The following is a 15,489-nucleotide window of genomic DNA, read 5'->3' on the forward strand; positions in this document are numbered from 1 at the left end:
GTTAAGTCAATTGACATTGACAGTGAAGTAAATGCAGGTGTCAGTTTTGTCATAAAGACCTTTGAAAGGAAATTTGTAATAATGTCACAGTTAAGGAGCAGGTGATTTAGCAAATTAAGTTAGAAAATTATTTCCCTTTTTAGATTTCTCATTTTGAAACCCTTAAATGTGATTTACAAATAAACAATGTTATCCATTAACATGTTCAGTCCCAGAATTCCCCTAATTTCTTGATTCTATTTTGTATAATTTGATGGTCCATGGTCAATAGGGCCTTTACTTTCAAGGTTTTTTTTTTTCCTATTAATATGAATGGACTTATCTTGAGCCATCTTTCTGGTCCTGTATGAAGAATATTTTTCTTTTTTGTTGTGTTGCTATCTTCAATTAGTAACACTAAATTTAAAAATATAGCTTACTAATTTTCCAAGAATTCAGTAATATTTCTCTTACTACCTCATTTGTATTTGGAGCAGCTCATTCCAAAGCTCATTTAATTTAGCATTTTTTTCAAAGAACCTGCAAATAAGCTTTGAGCATACACTCTTCTTTCTACATTAATACCTGTATTTTGTAGGGGATAGACTATAGATTACACAGGACCAAGGCTTTTAATTCAATTGGAAATGAAAACCATCTAGTCATAACTACTTAGCTATTGTGCCTACTTATATCACAACTACTAAACCATCTACAAATGAGATAGTAAGGGAAATACTACTAAATCTATTCTATGCCATGCTGGAAAATGAAAAAATAAAAAACCAAAATAAAACCTTAAGATCCAAAGCAATTTTCCCTTTATTAGGGGCATAGTATTATTTGGATTATGATTAATAACAATAATAATGGCCTATATTTGTATAATGCTCAATATTTTTTTATTTGCTTTCACATACATTTTATCATTTTATCACTTAGTATTAACCTTTCCCACATATAGAAATATGTCCTAATCTCACGTTCTATATAGCATGGCCATTTGTCTTAATCTATATTTAAAAAGTATGTTCATATAATATCCTTGGAGCTCTATAAAATATGTTTGGGCAAGTTTTATCCCTTCTTAGCTTCTCAACTGCTGAATAGTGTCACTAATAGTGTCAGTGATGTTACAGTTGTCATTGCTACTACCAGAAGCAGGTGACTGATTTTTTTTGTCACTCTCAGAATTGTTCATCATACCTTCTATAGCAGTGCCTTTCCTTTACTGTAGAGATAGGGAGAGAAATTAGACCTATTCTTTTGGTCTAATTCAGTAAGGATACTCCCATTACCAAGAAATAATAGTCTCCTATCTGTAATTTATAATGGTAGAAAGTTGCTTAGAGTACTGTGACTTTGCCTTGGGTCATATAGCCTGTCTCTGTCATAAGTAGCACTGGAACTTAGGCATTCCTGGCTTTTGAGGCCAGCTTTCTCTCTACTATGTTATGCTGCATGTCATTTATTATATCCACAGTAATTAAATCCACATTGGTCATAGCCAGGAAGGGTTAAAATGTTGTTGTTGTGCTTTGTGAAGTATAAATCATCAATAAGCATTTAGTAAACACTTATTGTTTTCCAGGAAGAATGCTATACACTAGAGGTACAAAGAAAGGCAAAAATATTTTCTGCCCTCAGGGAGCTCATAACTTTACTGAGGGGGAGTGAGGACGCAACATTCAAAATATGTACATAAAAAATATAGAGATAGATATAGGACAAAGTGGAGATAATCTCAGTGAGAGGACAAAAATAGTGGGGCTGGGACAGGCTATTTAAAGGAGAGCATAATGTAAAGAACACTTACACAAGGATAGAAAACCTGAGTTCAAGTTCTTCCACTTATTTAAATCCCTTCTGGGCAAGTCGCTTAATTTCCCAAAATCTGTTTTCCTCCTCACTAAAATGAGAAAGTGGTATTCCATGACTTCTAAAATTCTTTTCAGCTCAAAATATACAATTCTGTGAGTCTTTGAACAAAGGAATTCAATAATTTATCTGACAGGAACCCTTAAGTGATGTGACTGTAGAAGTCAGTGTTAGAGATTTGCCATCACATTAGTCTTTCTCCTAATAGAAATGAGATATTGCAATTTAAAAAAAATGAATGATGACTCTAAAGCTCTTTCATTGCCTCCTCTTCCTTCTCATATTTTCCATAATCTCTGAAACCAAAAGTATAGGAAAGGATTTTAGAAGCCCCACAAATATTAGGGAATGTATTCCATTGGTAGAAATGAGACCAGCTCAAAGATTGGTATTGTTTATCAGAAATATTCTTAGCATTACTCCAGGAAACCCTTTTAATTTAATTTATTTATTTTATTGAAGCAGTTGGGGTTAAGTGACTTCCCCAGGGTCACACAACTCAGAACTATTAGTTGTCTGAGGTCAGATTTGAATTCAATACCTCCTGATTTCAGGGTCAGTGTTCTATGCATTGCACCATCTAGTTTCCTCACCAGGAAAATTATTGAATGGATTTGTGACCTCTCACCTCCCTTTATTCCAGATCCTAACCTAATTTGTGTTTCTCTCCACCAAACATTTAGAGATATGGTTCTATTTTGAAATCACTATTTGCTAGTAGGCTCCTTCATATCTCCATACTTCTATTCCTTGCTCTTACAAAATAAGTTAAAGCAGATGATCTCCAAAAGCCCTTCTCACTCTAAATTTCTGTGTTTTAAGGGCTTTTCCAGGTTTGACATTCTGAGATGCTATGATTTCAGACTTGTTCATATCTTTTTTCTGTAAACATCTGCTTACAAAAACAAATTGCCTTTTTTCTAACTCCCACTAAAACAATCACACCTATTTAGAAGAGCCAGCTTCACTGTTCAGCCTAAAGAAGTAATATGGAAAAGGATTAACTTTTATTTTTAACCAATTAACCAGTTTTCTATATGTATTCTTCAACATTTACTGAGCAGAAGAAATATAGAATCAGTCAGGGGCATAAGATTGAGTCAGAGCAATTGAGTTTGAAGCCTGGTTCTGTTATCGATTCCCTCTTTGACCTTGGATAGGGTAGTGTACCTCTCTCAGCCTAAATTCATCTTTGGCAAAATAAAGTATTTAGATCATTTCATCTCTAAAGGCCTTCTGCCATTCTCTGATTCTTTGTCCTGTGATTCTTTGGTTCTAAGTTCAATGGAACTGAATTTAAGAGTCAGAGACTTTAAGAGATGAATTAAAACTTGGACCTTATCCTCAATTAATTTAAAGTTGATTATTGTAGTCATTCTCCAGAGTATCCCTGGTGGAGGCATTTGAAGGATTCTTGAGAACTGAGGGAATATAGACTTTAGAATACCAAGAGGGCAAAATATTCCTGAGATATGGAAATAGTAGAGGATTGAGAAGCTATGAAGCTGAGTGTGTCACATTCAGAAATGTTGATGTTTGGGTAAGGGTCATAGTGAATATTGTTAAGGTGTCAGGAAGTATAGCAATAATTCAAGATAGGTCACCAAACTTCTCCCTCTCTATTACCTTACCTATAAAAACAAGAGTTAGGTTAAATGGCCTCTACAGTCCCTGCTTACTCTGAATCTGTGATCCAATGATTCAATAAATTGACAATCATTTATTAAGTGGTCATTTTGTATCAGGAATTGTGAAGAGAGTTAAAGCAGAAGACCACGTACTATGGGTTATGAGTTCCATTTAATCAGAAACAAAAGTTAAACTACCTCATCCTATGACCAGTGAAATGATTGAGGATAGGAACTATTTTTTGTTTTCTTGGTAGATTCAGTACTTAAAACAGTGCCTGGCACACAGTAGGGGCTTAATAAATACTTATTGACCGATTGACTGACTATGGTGTGGGAAAGAATGGCTGATTAAAAAAGGCATGCACTCCATGGAAAATAACACTCTTAAGGGGGGAAAAATTATCATTGCTTTGTAGCCCAAGTGATTGTTACTCCCTTGACAGATCACACAGAATCTGATAACCCTATGAAATTAAGTAGTTTGGCTAAAATTATGGATTGGGAACATTACCTTAGTCACATTTTCTAAATACTTTTCTGCACAAACTAGTTTACAAGGCAAATATGACTGTAATTAGAGATTATACCAATTGGACTTTCCTTCAGTTTAATTTATTTAATGCTAATTGATTCCATTTTTGAAAATTTATTTGGAAGTGTACCAAATCTAAATGACAACTGTAGGAGGACTTTGAATATTAGAGAATATGATTACAGAATTTTTGAAGATTACTCTGTACTACTATCTCTGTCACAAAGTTAAATCCTTTAATGTTTCTTTTTCAGCTATTTGATGTTGATGAGGATGGCTATATAACAGAGGAAGAATTTGCTACCATTTTGCAGGCATCTCTTGGAGTACCTGACCTTAATGTTTCTGGCCTCTTCCGAGAAATAGCCAAAGGGGATTCAACACATGTTTCCTATGGTAAGTGTGCTCCATACCTTGACATTACAGATTTGGTTTTTGAGTAGTAATTATCTAACAGATAGTCCCTTATAATATTCTATATTATCCCTCTATACATTTTACCTTTGGGGATATAATCACATCTTCTGTCTCACTATGGGTCATCTTAGTCTTGAATTAGAAGGAGGGATTGTGATTTCATCTGCTGTGATTTCATAAGGCTTAACAAGCATGTTGTCCATGGTGTGCTGTAACCTAAATAGAGTAGGCTGAGGCATTTCTGGACAACTTTGATAGTTTGTTTGATAGACTGTTATCCCACATCTATGAAGGGAAGGAGCAGCATAACTATCAATTTTGACTCCTTTCTTGTAGCCAGAAGCAGCCTCACAATAACATAGAAATAGAGATAGATATATGAGATACAAATACCTCTACAAAACAGAGATGTTTATATCTCTGTAGATATATCTATATCTACAGTTATTTATGTATCTTTATCTATTTATCTGTATTTATCAAGTGTCTATATCTAGTTGGGTAACACTTAACTATATCTCTGCAGGCAGTCACGAATCCCAATGGATTAATTCCATTCAATCAAGCAGACATTTAGTGATATCCATTGTGTTAATCATTAGAAATACAAAAACAAAAATGAAGCAATTCCTGTCCTCCACAAGCTCTAATTCTATTGAAGAGAAACACTATATGCACAAAATTAAATGTGAAATCATTATAAAGAAATTTGATCATGGTGCTTGATTTAAGCCTTGAAGAGAGCTAGAGGTGTTTGTTCCAAATGGCCAACATGGAAAGGGAGAACATACTAAGTGTGGGGAAACAGCCTGTAAAAAGACACAGAGATAATATATAAAATTCCATGAATAGGAAACAGTAATTAGTCCAGTTTGGCTGGACTATATTTTTAAATATATAATCAAACTGTAAAACTAGATTAGTATTATATTGGGAAAGACTTTAAAAGCCAATCAGAAGAGTTAGCATTTTTTTTTCCTAGAGACAAAAAAGAGCCACTGAAACTTATTGAGCTAGGGTATATTTTAGAAATATAAATATGCAGAGATTCCAAACATGGCTACCATGTGAAGACCCTCTGTCCACTGGACCCTCTGTCCAGTGCCCTCCTTATCTCTACCTTCGCCTATACTTTAACTTTGCTTATCCAATAATAAACCTCTTTTATCAAAAAAAAAATATATATATAAGTATGGAAGATATGTGGAGGATGGATTAGAGAAGGGAAAAACTAAGGAAGGAGGACTTAATTAGGGAAATTATTTGGACCTATAAACCTTCCAGGGTAGTTGTTGACTTACCAAAAAAAATGTTTGTAGAGTTCTGAAAGATTTCATTCTGCCAAAAATTTTAGTATAGTAATGAAATTATTCTTGTCTCAATTATTAGATTCTTTGACTATATTTTTAGTAGACTTTAAGCTTGCAATTCTCTATTCGTAGTAGACAATAAATATACAAATGGAATCCCTGAATTTTAGAGTTTTGGAGGCAGAAAATGAATAACTGGTCTGAAAATTTACTTTCCCCTTTGATGGCAGAAAAGGTTTTGTTTGCTGACTTTAAGGTTAAAGGAAAATCTGATCCTATGATTTCATTACTACATAATTTAGCTACTGCTTGTTCAATTGTTTGTCACTTTTCCATATTGAGTAATTAGCTGCCCAGAGCTCTTTATTTACTGATTGTTGTTGATTTGTTTCAGTTGTGCCTGATTCTTCATGACCCAATTTGAGATTTTCTTTGCACATATACTGGAGTGGTTTACCATATCCTTCTCCAGCTCATTTTACAAATGAGGAAATTGTGCCAAACAGGGTGAAGTGATTTGTCCAGGGTCACACAGCTAGTAAGTGTCTGAAGCCAGATTTAAACTCAAGAAGATGCGTTTTCCTTACTTAAGGTCCTTCATGCTAATCATAGTGCCACCTAGTTATATTTAATAAACTCATGTTTAAAAAACATAATAAAGAAATAAAAATGAGCACATGCATACTGAAGGAAAATTATAAATATTAATCCTATTATGACCATTTTTCTTTCCTGGGTAGAGCAATCTACTATTTGTCCCTCATTCTCAAAAAGAACCATGACATCAGGGAGGGCATGCCATGCCATGCAATTGAATTGGATTTAAATGAGGGAGAGTTGTGTAAGATCACCAGCTTCACATTTTCTCCAGAGCCATCTGGGTCCATTGGAAAGATAATAGATCAAGATAACTGGAGATGGCCCTGGGTGAAAATGAGAGACCTTACCCTTTTTAATTTAAGGTCTTCAGCAGGTTCAGTTTGACTGAGGCTGTACCCATTCAATGATTAAGGCTAGATAGCAATTGGGGCAATTGAGTCCAAAAACAATCTGAATAAATAAATGAATTTGGGAGGGAAAGACTCAGGATTTCTGTCCAAAGCAGAAATGACTACTATGTACATTCAATCTGAATCATTCAAGACCCAAACAATGACCAAATGAGGTTTGACCTAGGGCCTGTTGGTGGCTACTTAGAATCAGATTGGTTTCAGTTTAAAGCTGGTCCTTGAGAAAAATCTAGCCAGTAAACCCCAAAATATCTTGGGAGGGTTTAGAAGTACAAAAGAAAATAGGAAAATGCTATTAAAAGCATCTGTAGTTAAGGACAGAGGGAGGAAAATAAGGAAGGGAGGAAGGGAGGGAAGAAGAGAGGGAGGGAGGAAGGAAGGAAAGAAGGAAGGAAGGAAGAAAGGAAAGAAGAAAGGAAGGGAGGGAGGGAGGGAGAGAGGAAGGGAGGGAGGAAGAAAAAAAAAGAGGGAGGGAGGGAGGGAAGGAAGGAAGGAGGGAAGGAAGAAGGGAGTATTCCAACTTACCAAATTCCAGGCCAGCTTTACTCACAGAGATTGTTTGCCCTTTGTCTTGAAGAGAATCATGACATCAGGGAACTGATGTTATACCATGCAAGTGAGTTGAATTTAAATGAGGGCTCTGCAAGATCAACTGCCTCACTTTCCTTTCCAGAGCCATCTGGTTCCAGTGACAAGATATATATCAAGATGATCTATTTCTTTGAGTTTTTCTATTTCAAAATAGGAATTAAAACAATTTTATTTAAGAAACAGTCATCAACTACTTTTCAGTCTGATGATAGCAAATGGTTTAAAAATATTGTAGATTAAAAGACACAATTTTTTTAGTCAACTAAAATACTTTTTTTAAAAAAGTGAAAACAATTATTTAGTTTTCTTTTTCTACCCCCCCTCCCCAGTTCTGCCCAGTGATAAAGGATAAGTTTTTTGCATCCATATTATTCAAGTTCAAATTTAGAGTGGGGGGAAGACATTTAACAAAGCATTTTGAAAACGTTTTTGGTATTAGAACATAGGTAAGATTTGGAACTGTGATTTCAGTGGTGTAATTAGAGCTTCTGGTAAGAAACTCTTCTACCAGAGCAAGTTGGTATTTTCTAGACAGAGAAAATCTTCGAGATGTATAAGTTCTAAAAGAGTTGCCTAGAATATCAAGAGCTTGAATAATTTACCCAGTATCACATTAAATTTTTGCTTTAATGCTTTTCACAAATCAAATTAAGGCATGACTTGATTTAATTTCATGAGCAATTTCTTCCAGAAATTGGTAACACCTTGATTTTTCACCAATCATATCAAAGACTGAGATGTTGGTCATTTCTACAGTGTATAAGCCTTAGAGTTAAGTCCTTGAGTTCAACCATGTCAGCTCTCACATTAACTTATTTTCTGATCTTTGCAAAGCTGCTGTTCCTTTTTGAACTTTGGTTCCCTACAAGTTTTTGAAGTAAACTAATAAGTTTGTCCTATTGCAAGGGATATTTATTAGTTTTGCAACTATTAAAAGTACAGAGTAATTACTGAATATTAAATAGTAGGTTCAACCTCACTCTGTGGTCAACTAATCTATATGTTAAGGACCCATCAATATAATTTTAACTTTTGGAAAGTTGATTGATGATCCAAAATATTGAGTAGAGGATATGTCTGATTATAGATCTCAATGGAGAAATACTCAAAGACTACTTTTGAAAGAGAATAGCAAAGTAACTAAAGGACAAACTTCCCTTGGCTATATGTAGTTATTACAGTCTTTTGCCATATTGAAAAGTTAAAAAAAAAAAAAAAGGAAGGATAAAGGAAAATTTAGGGATTTAGGTCCTCTATTTTGGTATGAAGTGTTAAAAATCAGATTTTGATGCCAAATTTAGTTCTGTCATCCTAATTTTTCTAGCTTGAAATATTTGAGATAAAAGATGATTTATTTCTTATCTGAAGATGTTGGGATACCACCACTGTGTACTCTTGCAACTGTTAGGTATTATTTAACAGACTACATTTATCACTTTATTGAGCTTTTCAAGCCTGCCTAAGACATGTACAATTAACTGGCATAATTCATTGGTTTGAGGTTTCAGGAAATTTTTAGTAATTTATTCACCAACATAAGATATAAGGAAATAGAAATCACTGTATTTTATTATTTTGGCATCAGACAGAATAGGACCTACTCAAGAGGGCCTCACTATAATGTAAATTTTTTTCCTTTCTCCTCTTCCAGTGGAATTTAGGAGTTTTGCCCTGAAACATCCAGAATATGCCAAGATTTTTACCACATACCTAGACCTCCAGACATGCCATGTATTTTCATTGCCCAAAGAAGTTGAAATGGCTCCATCCATTGGTCATAACAAAGTCTGTCCAGAACCTGTTGAAGATGGAACCTCAGACAAAAAAGATGACTGAACCAAAAATGAACATCAATAGTTTTTATTTTATGCTGTAAAGGAATTTATTAATGGTAATTAAAATGTATCTGCCAAATTATAGATACATTTAGTATTGAAAAATTTTTGCTTTTCTAAACTTGTTTTAATGGCTCTCATAAAAAAGTTATCTAAACATCTAGATTATCTATCTCTCATTTTAGTATGATGTGTTTTATATCACTCAATAATATAATTGGTTTATTGGGGATAAAATACCAGGTTTTTATAGATTTTATTTTTCAAGTCAAGATGACTTTGCCAAATAAATATAGTGGTCTGGGCCTTTTTGAGTGATAAACTGAAAATTTCTATATTATGTGTGTTTTTCTGTAAATCCCGAAAGTAAAAAAGGAAAATATTCTATGTTCCTGAAATATTTTTTCTGTTGAAAAATACTCCTCCAAAACATAGGGTTAGTGTAAAATGTGATACAGGATTCTGAAACTATTTCTGGTAACCAATTGTTTTGTTAAATTTTTCATATATTTTTCCAGGAATAAAAATAATTCTTGGTTTATAAGGTATATAGTTGGAATAGATAATTCCACTTATTGGGTAAGATATTTTAAGAAACTCATATTCTATTTGGTGTGTGTCTAACTTATAGGTCTTCATAATTATCTGTTAAAAATCAATATTCCTATGTAAATTTACAGTATGTTGATAATACAGTGATTTCTGGCTAATGACTGAGTATGAATGACTTACTAAGGTAATAATAATTGCTTAATGAAAAAATTAATTGTGTTAGAGTTGAATTTTATTCAACAGAATGTGTTATTTACCCCACAGCTAAGTGATATTTTTACTCTGTATGTTTATATATGTATATTAACAGTCTTTTAGAAATGTCTTAATTTAATGTTAAATAAAATTACCAATATTCTATTTTATAATGGGAAAACAAGTTGAAATTTGTCAGAAATATCAAATTGAAAAATATACAATTCTTCAAAGTATAATAGAAATCTAGTGAAATCTAGTAAAAGCCTGTCCATATTAAGATAGCAGTTTAGAGTAGTTAGTAATTTCATTTTGCCTCATCATGTACACTGTTTAAATTTTTGATATTTCAAATTTTTTTTCTTTTTCCTCTATGTCATTTGAAACAAAGAACAAAGGAATAGATAAAATACAGAAACAGGTTGCTTCTGGCTTTTTACTAAATATCTGAAATGAATTACACAGTCTGTCTGGTTTTTCATTGTCTTTTTACAGCAAAGTCTCCCTTTAATGAAAATAGAAATATTCAAAGTAGATGTCGGGATTTATTTTTAGCAAGTAATCATGATTTTAAACGAATTGTACATACTGATCAATAAATGTCCTCATTTCCCAGATAATTAAATGTGTATTTGGATAATTGAATATCTACTCTCATTCTTAAGAATATACAATTGTTTGATTTTTATCCCTCAAAGCTATTTAGAAATTAAGCAATAAGTAAGCTGAAGTAATTGTTTGAATAATTAGAATAGCACATCATTGTTATATAGTATCTGCCACAAGTACATGAAAAATACCTGGTACTCAGATTCAGTAATTGTTGGTTATCACAGAAAAGCTAGATATTAGTCTTATCAATCATGAAAGGCCAAAGATCCCTAATAAATAACATTGCAAATTAAAGACTTTGTATGGGACTAATGCAATTGATTATTTTATTTTCCTGTTTTAAGGTAATATTTATACTATTTAATAGTAGTAAAACTTTGCGTAATTTTCCAATGTTTCCTATTTTATTATGTTACTAAATAAACAAGTGTACTGCATAATATTTCATTCTGTTTTGTCTATTTTGTCTCGAAATTTACTTTTCAGCATTATGAACTGAATAAAAATTCCATATGTATGGCTATGTTTAATCATTTTTTGTTTGCATTTCAGGCTTATGAAATGTCAGAAATTATTTTATTCTAATGAATTCAAATTTCAACCAAGCTAGCAATAATTATTAATCCTAAAAAAGTTGACTTTTGAATAGTATTGAATAGCAATCATAAATTATGATGGGTATTTCTACTATATAAAGGTTTGATATTATGCAGTTTCAACAAAGATTTCTTTGAAAGTCTTTTTCCTATCTTAAAAGTAAGGAATTAAATCTCCCTAAAACCAATCAAATGTCCTACAGTTTTGAATAAATACTTGAAGATGAAATAAGAATCACTTATACATGGAAAATACTAAAATCCTAAGATATATAAACCATAAAAATCCAACCTCAATTATCATAAGCTCACCACCACACTCAATGCTAATATACAGAAAAAGGTTGTTTTATGTATATAAAATGAAAACTGCTGTTAAAGATATTTGAGACAGTATTTGAAAAATTGCTAATAAAAGTATTTGCTATTGAGAGACTACTGGGCAAATTAAGTCTGAAAAGAGTCCTACTCTAATATTTCATTGTGGAATGTAGACAACTCTGAATTCCTTAAAGATTTTCAACAAACATTCCGCATATGCTATGAGCTAGATATGGTACTAGGCACTAGGAGTACAAAAGCAAATATGAAAAAGCCCCTGCCCTCAAGGAGCTTACATTCAACTGGGGCTAACAACATTTATATGAATACAAAATATATACACACCTCTCTCCAGGTTACTCTTCCAAATTGTACTTGCAGTCACCAATTGAAAGAGTGAGACAGAGACACAGAGATAGAGACAAAGACAGAGACAAAGAGAGGGAGGGGAGGAGAGGGAGAAAAAAAAGAGGAGGGGAGGGAAAGGGAGAGAAGAAGAGAGGGAAGGGAGAGGAGGGAAAGTAAGAGAGAAGAGGAGAGGGGAGGAAAGGGGAAAGGAAAAAAAAAAAACTGTCTCAGAATGATGATTTCAAAGATGCTGCCTATTCTAGCTATATAGACAATGGAAAGAAGCTATTTCCACCTATGTGGTCAGTCCTGGAGTCTCTTGAAGAGATGCTCTACTTTGAGTAAACTGGGCATAAGCAAAGCAAAGTCCTTATTGAACAAATATTAGCTATTTGCGTTAAGTGGGAAGCAGCAGAGAGCCATAAAAAAAGGGCTGTATTTGGAATCAGAGGAGAGAACCTGGGTTTGAAGCTTGGCTTTGAATCTGCATAATCTTGGGAAAATAATATCCCTTTTTTGGACCTCATTGCTTCATTTATAAAATTGTGTGTGTGTGTGTGTGTGTGTGTGTGTGTGTGTGTGTGTGTAGGAAGTCACAGAGGAACGTGGTTGGGCTAGATGATCTCTAAGGTTCCTTCTAATTGTAAATCTATCATCCTTTAATCCCATTCTACTCACTGCCTTTAAGGGGCTACATAGAAGATATTTAAGCAGAAGCACGAGATTTTTGGAATGAGTTCATAGCCAAACTTCATACTTGGGAATAGCACTTGGACAATAAGGTATATGAACTAACAGGATCAATCTGTGGTAGTTTTGTAGAGTGCATTTCCTTCTGAATGATGGTATACACTATATACATTGCTTGCCTTCCATTGTATATGTTCTAATATGTCTGTGGGTAACTTAGACTGGGAAAGGAAGTTGCTAGCTCATCTACCCTATCAGATATGAACATCACTCCTAAGTATTTCTGTTTTTATAAGTAGTTCAATGAAACTTTTTGCCTGGTTTAATATTTAAGAAGCTGTCTCATTTCCCTCAAGTTGTTCCATTTCACCTTAAAAGCGAGGTACAAATATAATAGTGAATCATTACAAAGTTAATCTATCCCATCTAAATTCAACCCCCATTCCTTTATCTTGGGATCTGGTCTTAAGTAAATGTAGACAAAGTTAATCTCAATGTGATTTGTATCCTTACTTTTCCTCATTCTACTTCTTAGAATTATTAACCACTTTTCCCCATGGCACCTGATTCATCAATAAAAGTGTACTGAGAGATATAAAAAAGCAATTAAGTCAAGGTAAATATAAGTCTGTTTAATGTCTCTAAAAAGCATTCTGGAGATTCCAGACATCCTTAGGAAGAAGAATCATAGATCCCTAACCTTGAAACAGGTCTCTAGTTAAATAGGCCCAAGGCACCCATTTACTTTCACTTTCATTTATTTTGAAAACCTGACGATCCACAAGTTTCTGGTTTGAAAATTCTCTATTCTGCATCATGTCTCTTTCTTAATGATGGGCCATAGAGTTACCCCTAAGACACTTCTGGAATGTAGGTAAGAAAGAGGCTTTATATTATTGGCACTATTTCACCCTTTAGAATTATTTTAAGTTAGAGAGAACCAAGATATACTTAGTTATGGCTCCCCTAAGGTGACATTCTAATCTCACAAGGGAATGATAAAGTATTCTAGAATGTAAAATCTTTCAAGCGTGTATAGAAGGATAGTTTTGGTTGGATTAGAAATTGAGACCATACCATCTCACGGATTAAATATTTTTACCTCATTATTTTATCATTATGTCTTTTTGTTCTCTCCTTGAATACACAAAGTTCCCATCTCATGCTGAAAGGGTGGATTTAGGATTAAGAATTTATGGAAGCCTCAGTGGAAGATGCTTTGGACAATCAAATTCACAATTACTATTCACAAGGACATGGCTGGTGAGCTATGAGGGACAGTAGAACAAAATAATTATGAGATGAGGAAAATGAAGCTCAACGAGGTTGGAAGACTTGCTAGAAGTTAAGCTTCTAGCAAGAGGGTAGACTTGGGACTAGAATATTGGACTTCTGACTACCCATAAATTTAATCCTTTACATATGGGTCAATTAGTTTTACCATACCTTTTTTCAGTCATGGATTAACGAGCTGTGACATTGCAATGGGAGCAGAAAAAAGTCTTGCAGATGGCTCAGTGTGAACTTATCCCCACAATTGGAGACACATTTCAAAATGTTTGTCTTATTTATGATGGCTCAGGAGTATCCTCTCCATGGTTGAAGGCTATCAAATTTATTTGATTAAATTCAACAAGTTTTGATTAATTGGGCAAAGTACTATGCGAGACAGGGTAGAGACAGACAAAAATGAAACAGTCCAGAGTGGGATAAGGAATATAATAAGCACACAGATAAGCAAGTACACAAAAAGTAAACCCAAAAGAACTTTCAGGGTAGGTTAAACTCACAAACAACTACAGAGATCCATCTCTCCATATCTGGGCTCTAGGCATTTTCTCTGTCCATCTTCAGTGCCTAGTTCCTCTGCTTCAACTACTGTCCCCCCGGGCTTTTAAGTCCCAAATAAAATCCCACTTTCTACAAAAGCCTTCCTCAAGTGCTCTTATTTCTTATCTTTTTCCTCTGAAAATTATCTTGTTAACCTGCATATAGCCTGCTTTGTCTATATTTGTTTACATATTGTCTGTCCCATTAGATTGTAAGCTCTTAGAGGGTAAGCACTGTTTTTTTTGTCTTTTTTTGTATCCCCAGTGCATAGTATAATACCTGGAACATAACAGAAGCTTAATAAATGTTGCTTGAGAAGGAATGGGTCAATACAGAAAATGGCAAGTTAATTGAACTTTGAAAGGAACAAAGGATTCCATGAGGCAGAAGAAAGAAGGAAGTGGATTGCAGGCATGGTGGATAATCTGTACAAAATCTGGAGGCTGGAGATAGAATGTTATATATGGAGATCAGCAACTAGTCCAGTTTAGTTCATATGTGTAGCCAGCAAGGGAAGTAAAATATAACCAGGATGGAATGTTATTTGGAATCAGACTATGAAAAAATTTAAGTACCCAAAAGAGGAATTTGTGTTTTAATTCTGGAACAGAGGTACCAAACACATAGCCCAGAAGCAGCAGCAAAAACAGTCCTCAAATGGAAATGTAACTGGGACGAGTTTCAAGTCATGTGGTCAACAAAATGGAGGACAAGACATTTTTCTGTTCCTCTTAACTTTTCCAACTCGTTCCAATACAGAAAATATGTTCCAAAGATAAAAAGCCTTGCAGGGGTCCTCAAACTTTTTAAATAGGGGGCCAGTTCACTGTCCCTCAGACTATTGGAGGGCCAGACTATAGTAAAAACAAAACCTTTGTTTTGTGGGCTTTTAAATAAAGAAACTTCATAGCCCTGGGTGAGGGGGATAATCGTCCTCAGCTGCTGCTTCTGGTCCACCGGCCGTAGTTTGATGACCCCTGAGGGCATTCAGAATCCAAAAGAAAATAAAACAAACAAACCCATGCACTGACTTCCAAACTGAGCTTATTCAGCACTGCTTTGCCATACTGCATGTTACCACTCATAAAGCTATGCTAGTTAACCCACAGAGCTGGAAATAAAACTCATCCCCGTAATCCTGTCTTTTCTGCCTCTTTTCACA

The 15,489-nt window shown here is 34.1% G+C and overlaps 1 protein-coding gene across 1 annotated transcript in view; it reads left to right on the plus strand.

Moving 5' to 3' along the window:
* LPCAT2 (lysophosphatidylcholine acyltransferase 2) overlaps window positions 1–10,984 on the plus strand; it is a 76,837-nt gene extending 65,853 nt beyond the window's left edge. The window contains exons 13-14 of the mRNA XM_051979865.1: window positions 4,275–4,416; window positions 9,000–10,984. Of these exons, the coding sequence (XP_051835825.1) occupies window positions 4,275–4,416; window positions 9,000–9,184 (327 nt within the window). The 3' untranslated portion in view covers window positions 9,185–10,984. The remainder of the gene's footprint in view (window positions 1–4,274; window positions 4,417–8,999) is intronic.
* Window positions 10,985–15,489: the final 4,505 nt, after the last annotated feature.

The sequence above is a fragment of the Antechinus flavipes genome, chromosome 2 (genome assembly GCF_016432865.1).
Source record: "Antechinus flavipes isolate AdamAnt ecotype Samford, QLD, Australia chromosome 2, AdamAnt_v2, whole genome shotgun sequence".
Taxonomy (NCBI): Eukaryota; Metazoa; Chordata; class Mammalia; order Dasyuromorphia; family Dasyuridae; genus Antechinus; species Antechinus flavipes.